Here is a 25,343-nt window from a genome sequence, read left to right on the forward strand (position 1 = left end):
CCAAAGACCTGCCTTCTCCTTCCTGGGTCTCCACTGCACTTACCAATGCAGTCTGCTCTCTCTGGTTCTTTGGGGAAGTTGACCATTTTCTGGTTGTCCAGTTCACCAGATGGTTTCTGTTTCCTGTTTAGAGGCACCATTCCAGTCTGGGTCCCTGAAGCGACCTGGTTCATCTCGGCAGCTCCCCAGTAATCTTCGTATTCTACAGAACCCTGTCTCCTCTGGTTTTAATCCTGAAGGCATCTATGTATAACACTGCCTTTGGGGGTAGGATCCAGCAAAGGTACCACGGACAGGAAAATCCTCCAGTTTGTGCCAACTGAACAGAGGGTCTGTTCCCACGCCGAATCCTCTCCCAACCACACACCACTCGGAGCCATGCCCTGTGCACTGATGCTGAACATGGAGCCTTTCACTCTTCGCAGTATTGACATGTTGTCCAGCAGCTGGAATGCAAAGCCTGTGTTTGTATTTGTAGCATTTTGAGAGCATCAGGAAAGCGTTGATCTACGTTTATACACGAATACACCCTGAATTAAGAGTAAAGAAGTTATGTGACTGCTTGGTTTAATTTATTCCACGTAATTGATTAATGTATGAATGTTGCTCTTTAATGTTTTATTAATACTTATCCTGTGACTTAATTCTGTTAAGTGTTGTGGGACTCTGACTGTGTGCATGTTGGCAGACTCCATCCGAGCTTTGCTCATGTACAGCTGCGGAGCCTCCTGGGGCGCTCCACCATCCAGACTGACTCCACGGAACTCACCGCACTTATCTGGAGCCTCTCTTAGCCCTTGCTTAAGTGAGATAATTCAGCTTGCTTTCTAGTCTGGAAGTTAATTGTTCCTTTACAGTATTCCAAACATGACATCACAGAAATATCGTAAATGAAGTAAATTGTTTGTGTAAAATGTTTGTGATCTCAGAAGGTCCTGGTGCACTCTGTGAGGCTCTCCTGCCTTCCTGCCTCCTCCTGTGGGTCCCCATGAGAAGGTCCCACGAGAAGGAGAAGTCCCTGGGGGTCTGATTGCTGTGCTTTGGGAATCACACGCAGGTGATGTACTTGAGAACAACCCACTTCCTCTGTGGACTTTATGCCATGCACAGCAGGGTGAGTGTTGCTTGCCAAGACGTCGACGTGGACAGGGTGCTTGCTCTAGACATGGAGACAGAGGAGAGAGCACCGAGGTCAGGTATTTTTTTACCAAGGAAATAAAATTAAATTCAGAGTATGTTTTTTATTTTTAAGTTTGACTTTATAGGATATTAGTCTCCATTTATATTTGTATCATTTGTGTATAACGCCAAAAATGAGTCAGTACTTTGCTCGCAAGCAGTGACTTCACTGCAGTCAACAGTAATATTTAGATAGGTGCTGCCAGGTGCCTCAGCCCTTCCCATTCTCCAGTACATTTGGTACAGTGTAACTAAGACTCTAATCTGAAATTTAAAGTAGCTTTTAATCCTGAAGAGAATGCATCCTCTGTATTATTTACATGCAATAATATGAAAGTGGGTTAGCATAGTGATGCTGAAACCACAGTCAAGGTGAGCTGAGGTGGGTGACCACACCCAACTTACTTCTGGTTTGATGAATGTCCAATGAAGCCGAGAATGCTGCTTTATTTTAGTTTCCAATGACAAGATTTAAGAATGGCTGTGAAGTAGTAGACACTCGTAGAGAACTGAAATTTGTGCAGTGTTGCCTTCTACCCAAGTGAATTGCAGACCTCAGCTGAACGCCGACTTACCCAGTGGGTCTTGCTGTCACTGCCTCACAGGTGACTTGAGAAATAAATTATTCTTTCTGAAATAACCATTGCCTGAACGCATTTGCTCCAGATTTGTAGCAACTGTTTCATATCTATATACATTTAGAAAGAATAATTCAAAGTCAAAGTAACTTGCAGCCCAGGGCCTGCCTTACTCTCAGACTCTTCCTCTGTTGAGTCATTGCGTTGTTCAGATAAATTGAAACCTTGCTCATAAAGGCAGACACTGTACAAATGGATTATCTTCCATTTAAACCAAAATGTTGGTGGTAGGTAGGTTAAACTCTATGAAAAATGAAAGATAAAGCTGGGTGTGGCGGCTCATGACCGAGACTCCAGCACTCTGAAGGCTGAGGCAGGACAGTTGCCATGAATCCCAGGCTATCCTAAGTTACAGGGGAAGTTCTAGGATAGCCTGAGGTCTGGTGTGAGGCCCTGTGGAAAGAAAGAGAATTGCACAGATCCTCTGGCACACTCAGTTGTGAACTGTCTGCTTCCTGAGGCACCTAGAGAAGGGCGGCCTCCCACCAGCTCGCAGCAGTCCTGGCTCTCCACCACCATCACCTCTGAACTTGGAAGCTGCCAGCTACTCTCCCGGCCTCCCAGCCTCCCCGACTGGTGGGGTGCAGCCATGAGAGTTAACAAGCACGTTGAGAAGCTGTGCTGTGTCACGAGTCACAGGGCCTTCACAGGCTCATCACTGTCCAGTGTTTTCTAAAGCTTTTTTAGCTTGGGGTGGGGAGGGGGGAACAACTAATTTGTGTAGGAACATCTGAAAATATTTTAATCTGCTGTCACAGTTTTTACCTATTGTGACTATAATTGAAGTGGCTTATGAACCCTACCTTTGGCTACATGTCAGAGGGGTACAGCCAATGGTATTCAAAAACTACCAAATGCAAAATTTTGCATATGGAGAAGTATACAGGTTCTAAATAATAAATTAGATCACAAATTTTTGTGTCTTTTTAATTAGTACTACAGGTTACATTATGTGGTTTTTCTACAGGTATTAAATATATTACAAGTTTTTTTCTTACCAATGAATAATTCGAGTATCATTGGTCTATTTGACCTATAGAGTATCCTCTTTCTCAGAGAATCACCCACAGTGGGTTACCTCACTTTTGTGTTTATTTTTTTCATTTCCTTTATATTTTGGCTGTTAGTGTTCCTTTTTTGTCTCCGTGAAGAGGGAATTTTATATGTGAGGCTTCAGTTGGTGTTGATAGAAGTTGCCCTCTGGCTGTGCAGATTGGCATAACTATTAGGGGGCAGTTGAGCAGAGCTCCACCCAGCAGAGCCTGCACAGTGAAGATGCAGCTCATGGTACTCGCTGTGGAGTGTGGCAGCACAGACCGACAGATCAGCACTGCTCCACAGCTAAGACAGCGCAGTCCTGTGGCAGGCAACACAGCTGCTTGTAAGTGCAAAAAGGTCTGCAGAGACAAGAAGTCTTCACTTAGAGCAACATCTGGGAACATCTTTGCAAGTTAGGACCTTGATAGATTGAGGAAATCATGTGAAAAAGACAAAGGCCTGATGGCAGGCGGGCACAGGAAGACAGGCAGTTAGCATTGGACATTGCCTCTGACAGGTTAGGCCTTAATGTATATTAAAAGATGCTCTGTGTGCTTCTCAGACACAAGCCTGTTTGATCGGTAGATACTGTGGCGAGGCCAGCTCGTGAGTATTCCTTTTGCATCACGCCAGTGTTTTTAAGTTGTGTGTTCGTATGTCTGCTGTGGTATTTTTAAGTTCTGGGAGAAGCCTGCTGGCTGTGTCAGCTCACGGCCATCAGTAGTTACTCAGTATTGCTGCTCCACGTTTCCCAGTGCACCTTCCATGCCAGGGCAGTGGCTGCGTGCGTGCAAGCTGTGGGAGCGCCTTCCCGCTCATTTTATATATATTTATAGAAACCAAATGACCGCAGATGGCTATATAGTGTAGTGTTAAACCAGTGGAACTCCAATGGCAATAAATATATGCATCTGTGTGGGGGAGGGGAAAAGTGGAAATACAGGTTTACAGCCAGACATGGTGGGTGGTAGCCCTTCAGTGTATTTCTCTTTCCCTTCACTGACCTAGAAGGATTTGAGCTGCTGCAGCTTTAGACAGAAAATGTCCACATTTGCTGATTGTGGGCCATAAATATGCTTTTAGTACTGCTTTGCTGATGTATAAATAAGAAATCTGTAATATGTACTATATGTAATTATTTTCTTTTGACTTTATTTCAAAATGTATATTTTCTGATTATTATCATGAGCTATAAAGCAAAAAGATCAATATCTGATATTCTCCCAAATAATAAATTTTCAAGATTCATTGGGGCAATACAATTGTTGCTTGCTTTCTTATATACTTAATATTTAAAGATATAATATTGTTTCCTTTGAAAGATGCCAAAGAAAGTAGGTCTATGTATCAGTGATTTAAAAAAAGAAAAAGACCTTTCTCTGAACGTACTGCTAACCCTCAGAATGGTGTCTTACTCAGAGGTACAGCTAGGCCTGGGGCGCTCAGCAGGTAAATAAGAACGTGACACACAAGCACAGGTCCCATGTTCATGTCCTCAGCATCCCTGTGTAACATGTCACACCACTAGCATCAATACTAGCGAATCAAAGACACGTGGACGGACGGCTTGGGCTCATTGGCCAGCCAGCCGAGCCGAAACAAGTTCAGTGGGGATGGAGGGCCGTTGAGACCGGTACCTACAGTTGACCTCTGGCCTCCAAACACGATGTGCAAATGTGCTGGGGCTTGCAGAAGACAGCATCTGCATCCTGCCACCTCTGATGTGCAAGTGGATCCATGTTTGCAGGAGTGTTTTTAAGTAGAGCTAAGCCTAGGTTAAGAAAATATACATGAGTAACATCAAGCTATAAAAATAAAGAGAAAATGAGGAGACTTACTCAGTTCTGACTCCTAGTTGGAAGCTTTAGACTTTTAATGATCCACCCTGCCCTCTCTAAAGCATGTGTTAATGGCTGAACAAAACAGTGCCCTCTGTTTATACAGTTCCTCCCTGGCCGCTTACATTCTTCATGTGGGGTGACATAGGAAATGCCAGTGGGGTATGTATGTAGTAAGCCCTACTTATGGCCATACTGGGCTGAACTTGACATGGGTCCCCCACTTCAAGGATTTTATCCTCTCATGAAGAAGGTGAACCTCACTACCACATGTTAAGCTCAGTTAAATGGGCAAGGGTTCCAGTGTCATGGGACCATGGCCAGAAGGGCTTCCCCATCAGCCCAAGCATCAGGACCCTAGAGCAGGAGATAGGAATCAGAAGGGCATCTGGCACTGTCTAGGAGCTAGAACTATGAAGGACTGAATAGCTGTGGTTAGATAGTAATAAGCAGGAGGGAACAGAGGGTGGGCAGACATCATGGTTATAAAGGCCTTGGTTGCCCTGTAAGGAGCTGGGGAATGGACCCACAGGTTCTCCTGTTTGGACATTTGGTCCTGTTTTAGAAAACGATAGAACCTTAGGGACATGGGCCTAACTGGGAGAAGTGGGCCAGAGGGAGATGGGCCAGGAGGGTATATATTGCAGCCCACTTCCCACTGGCTTCTTGCTTCCTGGTCCTCTGGGATTCATGCAGTCAGCTGCTGCACACGGCCACAGAACCACTGATCTCCCCACCGTGAAAAGCTGCATAAGCGATTTCCTGATTGAGTCACTGAGGAGTCATGTGGTAAGGTACCATGTTAGAAGCACAGAAGAGACAGTCAAAGGTGAGGGGCTGAGGGGGCAGGCAGCTGTGGGGGCTTAGGCATTAAAAAGTCCACACAGAACGCCTACTGGCTACCAGGAAATAAGGACTCAACAGGATAAGAGAGCTCAATGGGGCAGCTTCCTGAGCAAGCACTCATGGGAACCTCTCTGATGTGAGTGGGCTTTGGAATACTGTTGCATCTTCTTGAGAATATTTTAGGGTGGCAAGGTTGCACGTAAGGGCACTTGTTACTAAGTGAAATAAGATAGCCTTTTAAAATATATTTATATATTTTATATATTATATATTTTTATTTATATAAATGTTTATATAATATATATTTGTGTATTTTATATAATATATTTGATATATATTTAATTTTATGTGTATGAATTTTGTGCCTGCATGTATGTATATACACCATGTGTGTGCCTGATGCCAACAGAGGCTAGAGAGGAACACGTGTTAGATCCCCTGGAACTGGAGTTACAGATGGTTTTAAGTTGCCAGGTGAACAGGGAGGGCTTCGTGTTGCTTTTCTCGTCCCTGTTTTGGGCATGGGTACATATATGTACCTTGGAGAGAGGTAAGTTGTATTAAAAGACAGATCTGTGGGTGCATCCTGTCCTCTGAAAAAGAGAAAGTGAGTCCTCGCCCACGTCAGATCACATGGTATGAGACCACAGGTTGCACATTCTCACTTCCGCACTGCATTCCGTGTGGCCTGGCCCCCTCTTCAGTCTCCTGGCAACAGCACAGTGTGTGTGTGTGGGGGGGGGGGATGTAAGGAGAGGCCAGCCAGCAGCAGACTGAGACCTGGTCCCTTCTCATCCACACTCCTCCCACTTGTTTTCTGACGCTTTGTCATCTCACTGGTGCAAGCAATCGGCCTATCCACAGAAGGTCCTGCTTGGCCTATGACCCTGTGGCCTTGCCTCAGAGCCAGGATCAGGAATCAGCATACTCAAAGATCTGACCTCTGCCTTTTCCTGCTTGCATATCTGACATAAATGTTAGACACAGACACTCAAGTTGGACGTGGGTGAGTTTTTATTTCTCAATAGACTCACTTCAGAATTAGCTCCCATTCCTAAGTTGGATTTCCATCTTTGGCCCAGATACATGGGAAATACACTCTAATGTAAAGTAAGATTAAATACTCTTGTCCAAATATTAGTCTAAGGTCATCTTCTCTGCCTCCTAAGAGCACCAATGCAGATTGCCAGATGGTAGTTTAGTCTGTGATGACTCTCCATGGTTGCTGTTTGCCACAACTTGGACTATGTGCATGCCTGATTGCTGTCACACAGAGATTGCATATACGAAGAGCTGGGACTTGTCAGCATGGAGCTTGCAGGGAAAGACTGAGTCCGTGTGTCGTTTCCCCCACCCCCAGTCTGGATCTTCAACTTCCACAAGTCTCCAGTATGTTCACAGAGCTCTTTCCCAGGACTTCCTGCTACAGAGCAGCAAGGTTTCACTGCCTAGTCATCTGGTGCCCTCTACAGGAAGACACTTTGTTGGCTATGTTTCAACCTAAATGTCCCCAGGATTGTCTTTATGGGCCCAATGCTTGATCCTGCGGCTCTGTGAAGATTAGCTGTTCTTGTAACCATCCTGGAAGGGCTGAAGATAGTCTAAGGACATGTCTGTGCCCCTTGCTTGGCTACTGGACTATTGATGTCTATGCTCCTTGCTTGGCTACTGGACTATTGATGTCTGTGCTCCTTGCTCTGGCTAGTGGACTATTGAAGAAGTGCAAGAAATCAGAACCCCTCCCACCCCCAGAAATCTCAAGCTGGGAGAAAAGAACCCCTTAGAGCCCGGGCCAGCCAGCAAGGAAACTTGAGCCCGGGCCAGCCAGCAAGGAAACTTTTCTTCTAAGATTCACAATTGTGTTGACCACCTTACAGAAAGGAGAACAAAGGGTCAGAGGCAGCTGCACCACCCCTGGACCAGAGCTGCCTCTGTGTGCACAGCCTGCTACTTTATTTCAAACTTAACCTGAAATCAAGACCCTGGGGCTGCTAAAACCCTCTTCCCAGTGTAGCATATCAAGTGCACTCCTTTTTTCTGTTTCTCACAATTAGTCTGCCTGTCTTGAGTGCTCACTCAAGACTAATAGCTGAACCTGGTTTGTCCTGACCTGACAGAGGCCATCTCCCTGAGTCCAAAGCATGATCATCCACAGATCCTATCATCCTAAAGTCTAACATGTCTTCATGCTCTAAATTTCACTTAAAAGTCTTTTCTCTTTAATTTATATATAAGGATCATATTGGGAGAAGTTCCGCTATGGGTGTAAGTATTCTAGTTTTAATTTACATATCTTCAAAAACTCTTTCTGTATCCAATGTGTAGCCTTCTTGCTTTTTCTTTACCTGTCTTGCCAGTCTTTGTTTTTACTTAGTTCCCTTGAGAGAAACATTGGACCCGGAGCTCCACAGGACCTATATATGCACGCATGTTCACAAACACATGTACATACACAAGGGCTCTCATACTCGCATACACACACACACACATACACACAGACACATACACACACACACACATGTTCACAAACACATGTACATACACAAGGGCTCGTTCACAAACACATGTACATACACAAGGGCTCGTTCACAAACACATGTATATACACAAGGGCTCTCATACTCGCGCGCACACACACACACACACACAGACACATACACACACATACACATGAATAGAGCTGGGGTGCAAACACCACCAGGCTCTAGGATGACTTCTGCTGTTGGTAGAGCCTTGAATGGTCAGCTGCTCCCCAGGGCTTTGCATCGGCATTTAGTTCCGATTCTCCCAGGTCTGAAAATGAGTCCCATTCTGAGTATTTCCAAGGCACCCATCCCTACTGATATGTATTGTTGTTTTAAAAGTGTGTAGTTAGCTTAGCTTCCTGCTTCAGTATCATGCTCTCTGGTCCCATCTGTGACTCCATGGCACTTGCTACATCTTTACAGAGATCAGTTACTGTATACACAGACCTTCCATGAAAGACGGTATTTTGATCACATTTTAAAACACACAAACCCCCTGTTCTCTCCTCCTCATTCTTGATTTCTCTTAAAACTTGCCCAATCAACATGCCCTACACAGGAAGGTGGTCTCTGCACGTGTTATCTTGTGACTGTAAAATATCCTGAGTGAGGTAACACAATCACAAAGGAACTCACACAATATGTACTCACTGATAAGTGGATATTAGCCCAAAACTTAGGATACCCAAGATAGAAGATACAATTTGCTAAACGCATGAAACTCAAGAAGAATGAAGACCAAAGTGTGGACACTGTGCCCCTTCTTAGAATTAGGAACAAAACACTCATGGAAGGAGTTACAGAGACAAAGTTTGGAGCTGTGACAAAAAGATGGACCATCTAGAGACTGCCATATCCGGGGATCCATCCCATAATCAGCTTCCAAATGCTGACACCATTGCACACACTAGCAAGATTTTGCTGAAAGGACCCAGATATAGCTGTCTCTTGTGAGACTATGCCAGGGCCTAGAAAACACAGAAGTGGATGCTCACAGTCAGCTATTGGATGGATCACAGGGCTCCCAATGGAGGAGCTAGAGAAAGTACCCAAGGAGCTAAAGGGATCTGCAACCCTATAGGTGGAACAACAATATGAACTAACCAGTACCCCGGAGCTCGTGTCTCTAGCTGCATATGTATCAAAAGATGGCCTAGTCGGCCATCACTGGAAAGAGAGGCCCATTGGACACACAAACTTTATATGCCCCAGTACAGGGGAACGCCAGGGCCAAAAAGGGGGAGTGGGTGGGTAGGGAAGTAGGGGGGAGGGTATGGGGGACTTTTGGGATAGCATTGGAAATGTAATTGAGGAAAATACGTAATAAAAAATATTAAAAATTTTAAAAAAATGGCCCCTCTAGGCTCATGCAGTTCAATAAGGGGCTCCCTGGCTGGTGGAACTGCTTTGGGAGGCTGCAGAGAGTTAGGAGGTGGAGCTCCACAGTAGGAAGTGGATCGCTAGAAGAGAGCCGCTAGGTTTTATACCTGGTTCTATTTCCTGTCCATTCTTTGCTTCTTGCTTGGGGTGCAATGTGACCAGTACCTCATACCCCTTCCCTACATGTGGCTCTCCCACTTTGATGAGCTGTATCCCTGACAACTGTAAACTAAAATAGGCTTTAGTTGCTGGATAAACTGATGCCGTCTGTAAGCTGTGGCTTCTGTAGTATCCACCTGGCTAATAAGCTTACTTCTCAGATTGCTGACAGGATGTCCTCTCCTGTGAAATATGATACATGCCCGTGCAGAGAGCAATGACGTCACTGCAAAGTTCCATCGTTTCTAACTCCTGTAGGTCTGGTATGGGATTACACTTTTACCGTAATTTTTTTATTGTGGAGAAACCGTGTTGTTATTTCTTCCTAAAGACCAATATGTCTGTAGCAAACCCCACCAAAGCTTCCATGGTAAAGAGACTTCCACAGTATGACAGCTCCCTCTGTAAGAAAGTCACACATAGGCAGCCATATCTAATGGCCAGTAGTCAAGAATATATAGGGGTAAAGTAAAAACTCCCTTCATTAAACAGGGTCACAGCATAAGACCTACTGGTGATGGTTAAGGGCTATTCATCGGTGGAGCTTGGGGAATTGAGGCAGGAGGATTATACATTGAAGGCCTGTCTAAGCTAAGAAGGAGTTCAGAGACACCCTGAGAAACGTGGTGAAACCTTCTTCAGAAAGAAAAAAGGGAGACTGGGATTTTAGCTCAGTGGTAGAACTTTTGCTGGAATACATGAGGCCTTGGAGTCAATCCCCAGTGTTAACAAAAGAAAAAGTAGAGAGATTGTCTGGGCATGGTAGTACCTACCTAAAACCACAGCATGAAGGGGTCTAAGAGAAGGGTCAAGAGTTTGAAGCCACACTGGGCTGCATGATGAGACCTTGGTCCAGGGTCCACAGACCCAGCTGAAGCTGAATCTGACTCCTGGATGACTGTGAGGTTTGTTGTTAATTTTCAACAACAGTGGAATAAGCAAAACCAAAAGAATTCGTCACCTGAGACCTGCAGTACAAGAAATTCTTCAGATAGGAAGAGACACCACCTGGAAATACAGACCCACCTAAAAGAATAAAAAAATAAATAAATAATCGAAGACATAGATTACAAATGATTGGTCAATAGATTACTGATAGAGCATTGATGATTGACATTTATAAATATTATAGATTAATATATATGTGTATTAACAAATGATAGGTAGTCACTAGATGGGCAATCAGTAGATAAATGATGGACAAGTGGACAGACAGATTTCTCTGGAACAAAGACCTAGAAAAAGGAACTGCTCCGCGTGATTATGGATGCTGAGAAACTTCACAACCTACAAAGAGAAGCTGAGGCCCCAGGAAGCTGTTGTGTGGCCCAGTGTAAATCCAGTATCTAAGAGCCAAGAGTAGTCACTGTGAGGCCTGTGTGAGAGACAGGAGACGGCGTCTCTGGATCCTAAGAGTGTCCCCCAGGCTCACGTGTAGACAGGTGCAGGCAGTCACAGGTGGGGCCTTTGGGGTTGACTGACTGTGGGGCTGCAGCCTGCTGACAAATCCATATATGAATGGGCTACTGGGAGGCTTCGGAAACTTTAGAAGGTGGGAGAAAGTAGGTGGCTGGAGGCATAGATGGATGAGGTGTATTTTGCCACCATCTCTTCCCCTTGTTACCGTGAGAGCAGCCTGACGTCATGACGTTCAGTCTTGACTCTGGCCTATAAGCAAGCACCAACTGAAACCTCAGGAGCTGTGAGTCAGACATGAAACCTTTCCTTGCAAGTTGTTTCTCTCAGGAAGTTTGTTGTCACGATAGAAAACCAATGTTCAGGGCCAAGCAGTTAGGCAAAGTAGAATTCTCCCTAACTCTTCCTGTTTCTGTTCAGACATTCAAAATATTAAATGGCGGCCATCTGCGATGGAGAGAACCACCAACCCAAATGCTACAACCGGGAGCGCTCTCCCAGACACACTTGGAGAAGCCGGGCACCCATGAGCCAGTCAAGATGACTAAACTGCACAGGGAAGGGAAACAGAGCAGAGAGAGAGAGTGATTTCAGAGTGAATGAGCTGATGGCAATCAGTGTTATTTATCAAGAACCAACTAAATGAGCCTCAGCCTTTGGAGACGACACGGGAAGCCAAGATGGGACTTTTACAAACAAACAAAACAATTAAACTGTGCCTGTTGTGTGGTTAATCTCGGTTGTCAGTTTGATGAGCTCTAGACTCCTCCGTGAGATGAACCTCTGGGTGGGTTTGAGGAGGTTATCTTGATTCTACTACAAAGTACTAAAAGATCTGCCCACCGATGGCGCCATTCCCTCCATTCGAGTCTCAGACTGAATACAAAGAAGAAAGGCAGCTGAGCCCAGACACCCACCATTCTGCTTCCTGATTGCTGCACTGTGACCAGCCACCTCAAGCCCCGGATGGACTGCTCCCTGGAACTGTGAGACAAGACAAACCCTTCCACAGCTGCTTTCCTTGGGACAGCAGATGACACGGTTCTTGTTTTCTGTATGTTATTTGCTTCTCCAAACTCAGTGGGAAGGAGACAGCTCCATCCCACACCCTCAGCTCCCCCTCCCTGCGTTCACAGCAATCCTCAGGGTTCTAGCCACTGCGCACACGCGTGCCCAGTGAATCTTTGATAATATTAGCCACAGTTTTTCCATGAATATCCTCCTTGCTCATATAGGGTGTGTGGAGTTACGCTTGCTAGGAAGTTAAGCTGAACAAACCCTGGAGCTTTTCTCTTCTCGCTAACCAGTGAACTTTGACGGTGACCTCCCATTTGCCTCATAGTGTGTCTGAGCTAAAGAGTCTTTTGGGCTTCTGTGCAGTAGGGGACTCTGCAGTAAAATGCGGGCATGGTGGTGTACAATGTTAAATCCAGGCACTTAGCAAGCACAGACAGGCAGATCTCAGAGTAGGCAAGCCTGATCTACATTGTGTCCACCCCCACTAAATAAATAAATAAATAAATAAATAAATAAATAAATAATAACTAAAACTATGGCAAGCATTTAGTCACTTTTCCTCCGCCTGAACGTGGCGACACTACTTGAGCCAGAACACACTCAGGGTGTTGTGGAGTCCAGGACACAGTCTTATGGCTCCAGCCACAGAGTGAGTTCCTCTATGCCTGCCTTTGCCTGGCACGTGAGTAACTTCTGACCATTAGCTGGACAGGGACAAAACCCCCACCGCCCTGTCCCAGCCAGCTATAGTCAGTATTCCTGTTTGGAATGGATGGACACCAAGCGAAGGGCATCAGCTATTGATTGTATTTCACGGAACTGACTCGGCTCCCTGGGATCCGGGTCACAGACACACAACCTCTACCCCTAGGCAAGGCCCTCAGAAGGCCCTGCTCTGGCGTCACTAATCACCCACCACCATCACAGGACTCTTCATCATCCCATCTGTACTTTGTAAGGGAAGTCTCTTGGGACCCAGGGACATGAGCAAGAGCAGAGGTGACCTTCATGACCAGCACACGTCTGCTATTCCTTACTGCTTGTCCACATGCTGAATTCTCGATGTCCCAGCATCACAGAACAGCAGGCTTCAGGCATGAGGTCACTGTGGGAAAGCCATCGGCTCCCATAGAACCTGGACTCACAGTGACACAACACCCTGGCCCGGGAAACAGGAGGCTGAGAGGTCCTGACATGCCCTCCATTACTCCCATCTCTTTGCCAGCCATGTATGCTGAAGCTATTGAGCGAGGCCAAAGGTGAAGGGGGTGGAGCCCCCTCTGGCCCCCTTCTCTCTGTTTGTCATGAGAGTTCATTTTCTGTGCTTTTCACATTGATTGGCACTATATAAGATGGGTAAATTGATTTAATATTTAATTTTTTCCCTAGATTCGCATTTGAAACTGCCAATATTTAAACGTGGTGAGCAGAGAGAAGCCAGGGCAATTCACACTGTCACTGTTACAATTTCCTCTTCCATCAGCACTGAGTCCTGACAATTACATGGCTGACTAGAACTGGAAAAAAAGCTAGGAGGGGAGAGGACAGACAGAAACAGAGAGGAGAGACAGGCAGGCAGGTAGGCAGGCAGGCAGAGCGACAGACAGATTTAACAGCCATTCTTCTCAGAAATTGCTGGGAAAATGTTCTAAGCACTCATTCTGAAACACTAAGACATTGTAAATGTCTCCATTATTTTTATTACTTCATTTATTTTCCATTCATAAGGTTCCCTGGGTGATTCAAGAACTCAGTGCCTGCAGTAGCTAATAACTATACACTAGGGGGCAGCAGCCACCGCCAGTCTACTGGCCGGTGCTGTGAAGCTAGGTGACCGGATCAGAGCAAAGGCGGGCCTTGTACCCACAAAGGGAACTGCTGCTTGCAAGAATCTTTGATTCTGAAAGAGGATGTTCTTCTTATGCCAAGGACCTAAGTGGGTCCTTTACCAGCGAAGAAACAGCAGTGAGAGTGTTTTATAGGCTAACATGTCACAGAGTGTCTCTGTGGCAACGGGAAGTCACATTTTGTAGAATCTTCAAATGTAAAATTAGTGTTTCTGTAAGGTCTTGTAGTAATTGGTGGTTTCTTTTTTCTTTTTCTTTTTCTTTTTTTTTTAACCTACTATGAATTTGACCCATGCTGCCGAGGTCACTATAATCAAGTGTGAACACTTTGGTAGTAGAGGCTTTGAGGGAAACTGCCAGGATTAGGGTGACAGACACCGACTGGCTAGGAGCACTGGCGCATCAGAGTGTCACGCGAGAATGTTTACAAAGGCAGGGCTGTCTGTTACTTCCCTGGTTGCTATGAGAAAATGTCTGGCAAGAGCAACTTATGGAAGGCAAGGCGGGTCGAGTCTGTCACGGTGGGGTGGGGTGGGCACGGAGCATATGAGCTCCTGTTCACACTGTATCTGCAGTCAGGAATCTGAGCCAGATGAACGCTGGTACTCAGCTCACGTCCTCCTTTTTATCTGGTCTAGGACCCAAAGCACAGCATGGTGCTAACCATGGTTGAGGTGAGTCTATCCCTTAACGCTACCCAGAAACTCCCTTATAGACACACCCAGAAGTTTATCTCCCAGATCCTGTAAAGATGGCAATATTAACCACCACAGGGGGTTACTTACAAAGCTAGGGCAGAGGGCAGCATTACCCAGGGCTCGAGTGTTCCCAAAGACAGCTTGGAATACTGTACTCATGTGATCCAACAAAATACCCAAGTAAGAATTTTATTAAAAGTAGATTTAAAGTTCCATAAAACAGCACAATAAGAAACCACTTCTGAATCCAGACTCTGAGACAACACTTAAGAGAGAGCATCTTTCTACCCGAGTTAGTGGCTCTCAAATAGAGCAGTTCCATAATACAGGGGATATGCAGAAATTCCCAGAGCTGTCTTTGATAGTCCCAGAAACTGGAGGCATTATTTCCCTTTAATATGGTGGTGAGATAACTCAGTGGCAAGAAGACAGCATTGCCATTTTTAAAGTGGGCCAAGGACTCAGACAATTTGCAAATCATGTGAGCAGTCTCCAGGTTCATGAAAAACAAAAACAACAAAAACAAAAACAAAAGCAAAAACAAAAAAAACAAAAAAAAACCAACCCCGACAAATTAAAGGCACAGTGAGACATTGCCTCACATAGTGCAGTGGCCACTGCGAACAAGACAGAAGTGACATTAGTGAGTGTGGAGAAAGGGGCTCCTGGCACACACTGGTGAGCATGAAAGTCATACAGACATCCTGGATAACAGCATGGGAATCCCACATGGAGCCAGCCTGCCTCTTCTGGGTCTACACCAAAGGTGAATGTCACTGTGTCAAAGGGATAACCACACCCATGCCTACTGCAACACACTTCACAACAGCCATGTGGGATCACACACACACACACACACACTTGCAATGTGCACATGCATGCACATACACATGATGACCTATTACTCTGTTCTACAAAGGAAGAAATTCGTTATTTGTGACAACACAAATGAACCTGGAAGACATTATACTTAATAATAATAATAATTCAGACAAAAAGACAAATATCCATATTCTTATTTAGGAGTGGTGTGTATGTATGTGTGTTTATGTGTATATGAGTGTGTATATGTGTGAATGTGTGAGTGTGTATATGTCTGAGTGTATATATGTGTGTGCATGTGTGTGTGTATGTGTGTATGTATGTATGTGTGCATGTGTGTATATGTGTGTGTTTATATGTGTGTGTGCATGTGTATATGTGTGTGAGTATGTGTATGTAAGTGCTTGTTTCTGTGTGTGTGTGTCTTCAGATTCAGGGGTGCAGACTTGCATAGCGGCTGGGAGGAGGCAGAGAGGATTGGGGTAAGGGTTAAGATTTGGGCCAAGTGCATAGCATGAGCTTGGCATCAGGAATACTCCTGACAATTCAGGGGACAGCAGGGCAGTCAGAGGTAAACAGCTGAGGAGCGTGCTTCAAATGTCTCACTGTACACTCTGATGTGATAGGTCAACAGACAGGTTATTAGTTAATGTCATCACCTCACATACAACAAATATCAGCACTCTACAAACACAACCGTGTGATGATCTGCTCATCAGACTCATTTGTTGGTCAGATGTGATTAATTTAAAGACACGGAGGGAGCAGGTTTGTTAAGCTTCTATGGTACATGGATCAGACCTTAAAACGAAGAATTATTGAATGTGACACTTGCCTATAATCTCAGCATTCGGAATTGAGAATTGAAGGCTAGCCTTGGCTACATGGGGTCCTGCCTCAAACAAGAAAGGAAGTAAAATTATTGTCTTCAGCCTCTCCTGACCTTTAACAATCCCTCACTACTCTACATGTAAGCATGAAGTATTTTCAGCGTGGTTTGAATAGATTTGAGAAGTTCTGGAACACAACTACAGGTGAGCTGGGGAGAGAGTGTGATGTCAGGGTGTCAGACATCACATGCTCACACGTACCCACCAGAAGCTGTATCCCTGGTCCTTGGATTCTGGGGACACTGTCACTCAGTTTTCCGGGTGCTCCGCTCTGCCAGGTTAGCTGTTGAGCACCGTTGCTGTTTCTCTTGCCATCCACAGCTCAGCTGGTGGGACTGAGTCGGCTCTGGCTCCCGGAGATTCTGAGCACACATGTCGCACATCTCTCTGGAGCAGTTTCCCCAGGAGCAGCAACTGTGAACAGGAACCAAGGAGACGTCTCTCTCTGTGTCTTAAGCTCCAGCGTGCTCTCATTGTCACCTCTGAGAATGTCACTGTGTCTGAGCTCCACATTCTCTGCTCATTGCTATACTTAGATCTCGCTCTTCCCTCTCATTTCTTCTCTGTTTGCACATTCTTTGTGTTGTTCTGTTTGTCTGGCTCTCCGGTGCTGGGAGATCTACTCAGATGGCAGATATTCTGCAGGGGCTCTTGGAGCAGCACAGAGATGCATCTGCATGTCTCTCCTTACTTCTTATTTTTCAGACAGGATTTCACTAAGCTGCCATGGTTGGCTTTGAACTCACCCTAGCCCAGGCAGGCCCTGAAGTCCTGCCTCAGCATCTTAGGTAGATTAAATGACTGTCCTACATCACAGGCCTGGCCTAGCTTGCTGCTTTTTATGAAGTTCTAGAGATACACACACACACATATATAATATATATATATATATGTATATATATATATTATACACATATATGCATATATATTATACATACATATATCATTATATATGATATATATTCAGTTGTATATATTATACATATATATTATATATGATATATTCAGTTATATATATAATACATATATACATATAATACATATATATCATTATATATATATGATCAGATTAAGAGAGATATATTATTTATACACACACATTTTCTATGGATTTCTAAATTTCTAGCTAGTAAAGTATCATACCAAAATATTTCTTATATAAAGAGTATACTGATTCTCCCAGGTTTGAGAGAGGCAGTTGTAGGAATACCCCTCCCTGTGTAAATTCCTCATTACTGCACCCAGCCTGGAAATGGTCGGTCAGCAATAATAAATAATTACTAAGCTGGACATTGGGCCCAAACCTTAAATCCCAGCACTCAGAAGGCAGAGACAGGAGGATCACAGTAAGTCTGAGGTTGGTCTGGTCTACTTAGAGAGTTCCAGGCCAGTCAGGACTACATAGTGAAACCCTGTCTCGAAACAGCAATAGCAGAAGATACTGTTTCTCTGTGAGGCAGGAATGTGTTGGTTTAAAATTTTACTCCATCAATTCAATGAATGTGCACTTGTTACTAGCTCAGACCTTCCCTCAGCACAGAGCAAGCAACAGGGGCAGATAATGGCAGTTAGCACATTTCTTTCCATACTAGAAACATGAACAGCATTTGTAGCAACTGGTGCCCAAGGTTACAGGGCAGCCTTGACCTCCCTGCTCCCTCAGAGGACCTGCCTCATGCCCTTGATCTCCAAGGGTACAGGGGACACCAGCCAGTGGCAGCATAGTTAAGACTGGGTGACAGCCCTGAAGAACTAAGATGTCCCCAGCAGAGCTGTCACTTGGGAGCTCTCCATATAAAAAGCGAAGAAGACAGTGTGGCCTTCAGACCTTGGTGTCTGTTACTAGGGAGCCTACCAAGGTTCCTGAAGCCTTGCTGAATGACCTCATGCAGAGCAAAGCCACCTCCTGATAGACAGATAGTGACCCACTGCTGCATGAGCCTCTGACCCAGAAAAAAAAAAATGTGCAGGTGAGAACTGACTAGATGGAGAGATAGCGAGGAACCATGGTTTGCAACAGTCAGGTGAGGGGTGCAAGTGGTGGCTAAGGGCCAATCACACCAGGGAGAACAGGAAGCTGGGGCTGTGGTACTTGAGGGGGTGAGCAGGGAGCACCGTCACAGACAGGGGAAGCACTCCATTATGCTAATGAAACCTCCCCACTCCCCGTTTACCTTGTCTCTTCCTACCACTTTCATGACCAATAAACTGGGGCAGGAAGACACTCCAGTACCAGTAGTTCTGACGTGTCATGTAATCCCGGCAACTATTCTCAAAGGAGTTATGCATCTCTTTACAGAGACACATAAATACTGAGAAGCAATTTGCTTATGGTCACCCAGCTAGAGTGAGACTCAAACCAGCAGTATCTGTCTCCTGTCTGCCTGGAACCAATTACAGATAGGGGCCGACGGCTCTCAAAGCTGAGAACCCACAATGCTCCACTGTGCGTCTTTGACCCCACCATCATTCTAACGCACCAGGAAGAGACAGACTGGTGAGCACAAGGCTTGCACAGCTGATCCAGGTAGCTGGCGGACACAGAATTTGCATGAGAATTTACTGGAATATCCAAACAGAGCACAGGATGCCCTGTGCTGAACACAAGGCTTAAGGAGGCAGAGTTCTGTGGTCCAGCCCTTAGCCTCGATGGTCTCATCTGCCCGGACATGCACAGACTATGTGGAAAGCAGCTTCCATCCATGCAGAGATGACATAATCACCTAGCCAGCAAGTCGCCTGGAGCTTCCTGCATTAGCACCTCTGTCTAGATGGTATGGAAGGCTAGATAATCAGAATTCCCTGAAGATGGGGGCATTTTGGAAATAGCATGTTTGAATTTAAACAGTGTCTCTAGGGTACCATGTCAACTACATGTGGGGAGCCGCTGAGATTTAACAGACTAGCACTATCTGTCTAATGCACTAAGTATCCCAGGAAGAGGCCAAAAGGTAAGACCTGTTCTCCCTTCTATACACTGAATGCTTGCCCTGCCTCCAAATTCATATGTGGAAATCTGACCCAACAGCAGTGTTTGTTGATGGTGCCTTTGGGAAACAATTCATCCATGAAGATTGAGCCCTCACTAATGGGACAGTGCCTATGATTCTATGAGAAGATTCTAGAAGGCTAGCTCATCCTCCTCCAGCCCAAAATATGGCCCTCAGAGGAGGCCTCATCAAACCCCAGCCCTGCAGGCACCTCTTCTGGTCTCCACCTTATAGAGCTGTTGGGGAGGGGTGTCTGGTGCTTCCAGTTCTGGCCATAGACTGGGCAGACTCCAGGAAGACACACAGCCTGAACGGGGAATGACACTGTGACAGGAGCTTCTGCCTGTTGTCCCTGAGGTGGCCTGAGGATGGTGGGATTTCAAAATCTTAGGTGACCAGGTTGGGTAAGAAAGGAAATAATGAATTGGAAAGATAGCTCGAAAAGTGTCTGCCATGCAGGCAAGAAGCTCTGAGTGTGGCTGTCCAGACCCCATGTGGAAAACCTGACATGGCAGCCAGTGCCAAGGGATAGAGACCGGAGCCGCACAGATCCCTGAAGCTCAGAGTTCTGTCAGGCTAAGCAAGTCAGTGGCTTGAAGTTCAGTAAGTCCCTGTCCCCACCCCAAATAAAGATGGCAAGATACCAAAGAAAGACACTCAGTGATAACCTCTGGGCTCCACATGGGCACACACACACATGCATGTGTACACACACATGCACACACGTGTACCTGTGCACATACCACATACTGAATATAACACACACGTGTACACGTACACAGGAGAGGGAGCAGAAATAACCTGTAGTGACCTCTGGTAAAGTTCACTCCTCTGACTTGACCTTCAGAGCCCTGTGGTATTGTCACAGTATGTCTGGAGGTGGTAGGGAGAACTGTGTCTGCAGACACTCAGAGGTCATAGCTGCTGCATGAAGAGGGTTTCTGGGACCTGTCACTTCACACCTGCTCTACCACACTCCCTCCACCCCAAAGTTGCTCCATACACACAAGCTCACACATACACAAGCTCACACATAAACACACATATACAAGCTCACATACATATATACACACATACACACACAAGTTCATACACACACATACAAGCTTATATATACACATAAACACACAAGCTCACACACACACACACACATACACACATAAGCTCACACACACACACACACACACACACACACACACACCTCTTAAATGCTTACTGAATTCTAGGCAAGATCCTAAGAAGCACTATGGATATTCAGATTAATATTTTTAACCCAAACCCAATAACCTAGCTATTGATTATTAATACAATAATGTTTCAGGAGGGCACTGTTGGGGCAGAACTCAGAACTCCCAGTTGGAGATTCCTTTTACCCACATGCGGATTCTGTGTGCTGGGAGAGCTCAAGTTCTCTACTGTGAGAGCAAAACAGGGCCACAGTCTGCAAAATGGCCACATGTTCATCTTCATTGTTAGCAGGCTTAGAGTTAAATTTCAGCACTGCACAAAACTGAGTATACAGAATGTGCCTGGAAGCCTAGCACTTGGGAGGCAGGAGGGTAAAACTTCAGAGCTATCCTTTTGTTGTGAGGTTATGAATTCACGACCTTTCTCTTGGTTGGGCTGATTGAAAGAGTTCTTTATCCAAAGGACATCTGTGATGGTTAGTTTTAGATATCAGCAAATCACCTGGGAAGAGAGCCTCAACAAGGGATTGCCTAGGTATGTATGGGAGGGGAGGGGTTGTTTTGACTGTTCATAGATGTAGGAGGACCCAGCCCACTGTGGGCAACACCATTCCTTAAGCTGAACCAAACAGAGAAAGCTAGATAACGACAATCAGGCAACATGGGTGAGCTTGATTCTCTCTCCTTGTCTGTGGATGTGCTGTAGTTAGCTGCTTCAGTTTTTGCCTCAACTACCCTTCAAACAAACAAAAACAAAGACAGTTGGCATTCTGAAACTGTAAGCTAAAAGAAACTCCTTTTCCTCTGAATCTACCTTCCATCAGGGTGTCTGTCACAGCACTAGGAGCGAAAGGCTAGCACCAACAGCCTAGCGAGTCTCTGGAGAGATTAAACACACCAGGAGTAACAACAGGCAGTGCAATGAGCTACTGCTGTCCAGAATCAGTGGGGTGTCAGGCTTCAAGCGCTTCCCGTGAGCCCTCTAATCTGTAGGTGGTTTCCTGTGTGTGCCTGACATCCCAGAACCATTTTAATTTTTAGAGACAGGGATTACACGTGTGTGCATGAAATGTGTCTAAATGCAATACATATTAAATGTCCCTTGAAGACCGAGTGGTATCCAGTCACACCAGCAATTATGCTTAATATTGTACATTAAAACCCTCCTACAGCTATTCTGAGGCATGAAAGTAAAAACTCCAAATATAACAATTGTACTTCCCTGGAGATAGACGATTCTTTCGACATAGAAACAAAAGGAAATGGTCATATCCACCCAACTTGAAGGGTATTTAAAGAAAGACACATGAAGGACACATATCACTTATGGAAGACTCTTTTGCTGTGTGTGTGTGTGTGTGTGTGTGTGTGTGTGTGTGTGTGTGTGTCTGCATATATTGAGGCAGGGTCTCATGTTTTCTAGGCTGGCCCAGAACTCAGTATGTGTCTAAGGATAGCTCTGAAGTTTTACCCTCCTGCCTCCCAAGTGCTAGGCTTCCAGGCACATTCTGTATAATCAGTTTTGTGCAGTGCTGAAATTTAACTCCGACTTCAGCATGGTAGATGTGAAGGCTGATCTTGGTTGTCAACTTGACACACTTTGAAATGGAAAATTCTAGTAAAGAATGGACTCCATCATGTTGGTCCATGGGCGTCTGTGGGATACGATTAACTTTATTATTTTATGTGTATAAGCATCTGCCTGCATTATGTCTGTGCACCACATGCAAGGCTCTTACCCATGAAAACCAGAAGATGGCATCTGATCCCCTGGAACTGGAGTTACAAATGGTTGTGAGCCTGCCACATGGGTGCTCATCTGTATCCTCTGGAAGAGCAGCCAATGCTCTTAGCCACAGAGCTATTTTGCTAGGCCCTAGCCCATTTTCTTGATTACCAAATTGAAGTAGGAGGGACCAGCACACTGTGGGCTGTGCATCCTTGAGCAGGTGAGCCAGGGTTGTATAAGAAAGGCAGCTGGACAACCCAGTGGAAGCAAGCCAGTAAGTGGCATTTCTCCATGGCCTCTGCCTCAATTCCTGCCTCTGGGTTCCTACTTCTGCTTCCCATGCTGGTGGCCTATAACTTGTAAGCTGGGAAAAAAAAACAAAAAACAACAAAAAAAACCCCCTTACCTTCCCAAGTTGGTTTTGGCTAAGTCTTTTATCACGGCAACAGAAAGCTAACTAGGACATTAGGCAAGCACTATACTAAGCCACATTCCCAACCCTTGTACACACATCAATCAGTTCTTAATTTGGGTTAAGAATTTGAGTGGGCAAATTAAGGTGGTGAAATGGCCTTCACCTTACACAATCCGCTGTGTGCCTGAAATCCATGCAGTTTATCGTGGGTGACGGGGACCATAAACTCATAACTATGGTTGGAGCCTGCTGGGCTTCTCCACAGCAAGATTGTTCTTTCTCTTTTTCTATACTCTTACTTTCAGGAGGGAATCCCTCAAAAGGTTGCTTAAGTTTGTTTTGCTTTTTGTTTTTGGAAATTTGCATAAACCTAGCCAGATCAAGGAAGAGGGAACCTTAAATGAGAAAATACTTCCATCAGATTGCCTATAGGCATGCCTGTAAGGCATTTCTTAAATTTATTATTAGTTTGGGAGGGCCCAATGCACTGTGGGGAGAGAGAGATAGANAGAGAGAGAGAGAGAGAGAGAGAGAGAGAGAGAGAAAGAGAGAGAGAGAGAGAGAGGTAGTATTACTATTTGTGTTAACGTTTTGACTGAGTCTTTGGAAGTGAGTTGATAACCATTGACCCCAAATACATTAATATCCCTGAAAGTCCTCTCACACCCATAACAAGTTGATCAGTTTCAGGAAATTTAACATTAACATCAGTTCTGTGTCAGAGTACCCGGTGGTAGCCTCCTTTCCTTGACTGAAAGCTACACAAACTATTTAAGGCACGTGTCATGACACACTGGAGAAAAAAAGCAAGGCTGTAACATGTTCTCAAGGTCTTGGACCCCAAAGCGGTGATCCTGACAGACCTGGCTCTCTGCCGAGTAGACTTTCATGACTGCTTTGTGGCCACGCAGGAGGACGAGACCCAGGGTGCAGCAAGAAAGGGTCCTTCCAAGACAGAGCTATGTCAGTCCATACTGATCCCTCTAGTGCTGTCCCACTGCCTCCAGGTTTCCCCTCACCCACCCCTTGTTGAAACCTCCTTTTAGAAATTCAGTTTGAGATCAGGCTAGCCCATCCATTTTTTTTTTAGCTTGAGAGCAGGCTAGCCCATCCATTTTCAGGGTTGAGAGCAGGCTAGCCCATCCATTTTCAGGGCTGAGACACCTGACTGGTGGGAAGTTTATCAACTGTGGGCTGTGAGACAGGGGACAGAGAGAGGAGAACCAACACTTTGTATCTAGAAGAGATGCACATGAGGAACTCTGCTAATAACAGAGTGGGTGAGCAAGTGCCCCAACCACAAACAGAAACACACAGTGCAGACAGTAGCCCCATGTACCCTGGTTATTGTACAGTTTCAACAACATCTGCAGTTATGTATTTTTAGGTGGACTCATGAAGCTGGAGATTCAGTTCAGTGGCTAGCACCTTGCATGCACAAGGCTCTGGATTCATCCCCCAGCACCACTGAAACCAGGTGTGGTTGTGCATGCCTCTAACCCCAGCCCTAGAGAAGGGCAGGAAGACTGGAGACTCAAGTCATCCTTAGCTACGTCGGGAGTCTGGAAGCTAGCCAAGGCTACACGAGATTATCTTTATAAATAGAATCAATAATTAACCTTTAAAACAGCTTCTTCCTTCCTGAATCCATTTTTTTTTTTGTGGTTCCCCACCCCCACCCCCATACAGCGATTCTCCGTTGACTGCATTCAGGAAACACTAGACAAGATCTAGAGACCTTGAGCGCCCACCAAGGCTCAGATGGATTCTCCGAGGGTGGAAGCCATGTGACATCATCAAAGAAAAAAGCCCTACAAAACTCTGATTACAAATGACCATGGTCTCCGGGACGTCTAAGGGATCTTGGCTCAGGGCCTGTGGGCTGAGCTGGGAACTGAGAGCTGGGCTGAGCATTGGGCCCTGGGCCCTGGGAGATGGCTGCTGAGTGCTGGGGAGCATTAGGCATTGGGGGCTGGGAGATGGCTGGTGGGGGATGGAGAACACTGGGCACTGGATGCTGGGGAGCACTATGAGATGGACCTGGGGGGCATTGGGAGATGGAATCTGGGGAGTACTGAGAAATGAGGCTGGGGAGCACTGGGAGATGGGTGCTGGGGAGCACTCAGAGATAGGTATCAGGAAGTACTGGGTACTGAGGCTGGGGAGCACTGAAGCTAGGAGCTGGGGGTGCAGTAAAAAGTCACAACAGAGCCCCAAGAAGCAGCTGGAATTATAAAGGACTCTAGTATTCTCTTCTTTTCCCTCCCTCTATCCTCCCTTTCTTCCTTCCTCTTTTTCCCTGTCCCTTTCTTCCTCCCTCCCTCCGTCCCTCCCCTCCTTTTTTCTGTGTATCGTACTGCAAATTTACATTGGGCCTAGCACATCCTACAAACCACGCAGGCTCTGGCCCACTGGCCCACATTTCCAGACCTCTTGGTACCCAGGCTGGCCTTAAACTCTTGGATAGTCCAGGCAAAGTCTTCCCATGACTGCTACTGCCCCAGCCTCTAGAATAGCTGGGACTACCAGGCTGTGCCTCTGGGCTGGCTTGCTTCAGTGACTTCCCAGTTTGAGAATGCTCACTGAACCAAATTTCTAACTGTTGGGAATTTTTCTGAACTGCATCTGAATTTTCTGTCCCTGAGAATGCTGTAGACTGGTGCTTCTTAAGCTTTTCTAGGCACCGAAATCATCTGTCCAGGTGCAGGCGGTGACTCAACAGGTTTCAC

At 45.6% G+C, this 25,343-nt stretch overlaps 2 protein-coding genes across 4 annotated transcripts in view; one reads left to right on the plus strand and one right to left on the minus strand.

Annotated features, from left to right (window-relative positions):
- The window catches only part of Rassf8 (Ras association domain family member 8), a 71,634-nt gene extending 67,522 nt beyond the window's left edge, over positions 1 to 4,112 (plus strand). For both annotated transcript variants that reach the window (XM_021165006.2, XM_021165007.2), the window contains one exon: positions 132 to 4,112. In XM_021165006.2, the coding sequence (XP_021020665.1) occupies positions 132 to 253 (122 nt within the window). In that variant the 3' untranslated portion in view covers positions 254 to 4,112. The remainder of the gene's footprint in view (positions 1 to 131) is intronic.
- The window catches only part of Bhlhe41 (basic helix-loop-helix family member e41), a 64,657-nt gene that overhangs the window by 21,723 nt on the left and 17,591 nt on the right, over positions 1 to 25,343 (minus strand). Inside the window, exon 6 of one of the 2 annotated variants that reach the window (XR_003836909.1) lies at positions 16,654 to 16,707. The exons of the other annotated variant lie outside the window; for it this stretch is intronic. The gene's annotated coding sequence lies outside the window, so the exon portion shown is untranslated. Of the gene's footprint in view, positions 1 to 16,653; positions 16,708 to 25,343 lie in introns of those variants that run through there. 2 annotated transcript variants of the gene reach the window in all.

Source organism: Mus caroli, chromosome 6 (genome assembly GCF_900094665.2).
Source record: "Mus caroli chromosome 6, CAROLI_EIJ_v1.1, whole genome shotgun sequence".
NCBI classification, from domain to species: domain Eukaryota; kingdom Metazoa; phylum Chordata; class Mammalia; order Rodentia; family Muridae; genus Mus; species Mus caroli.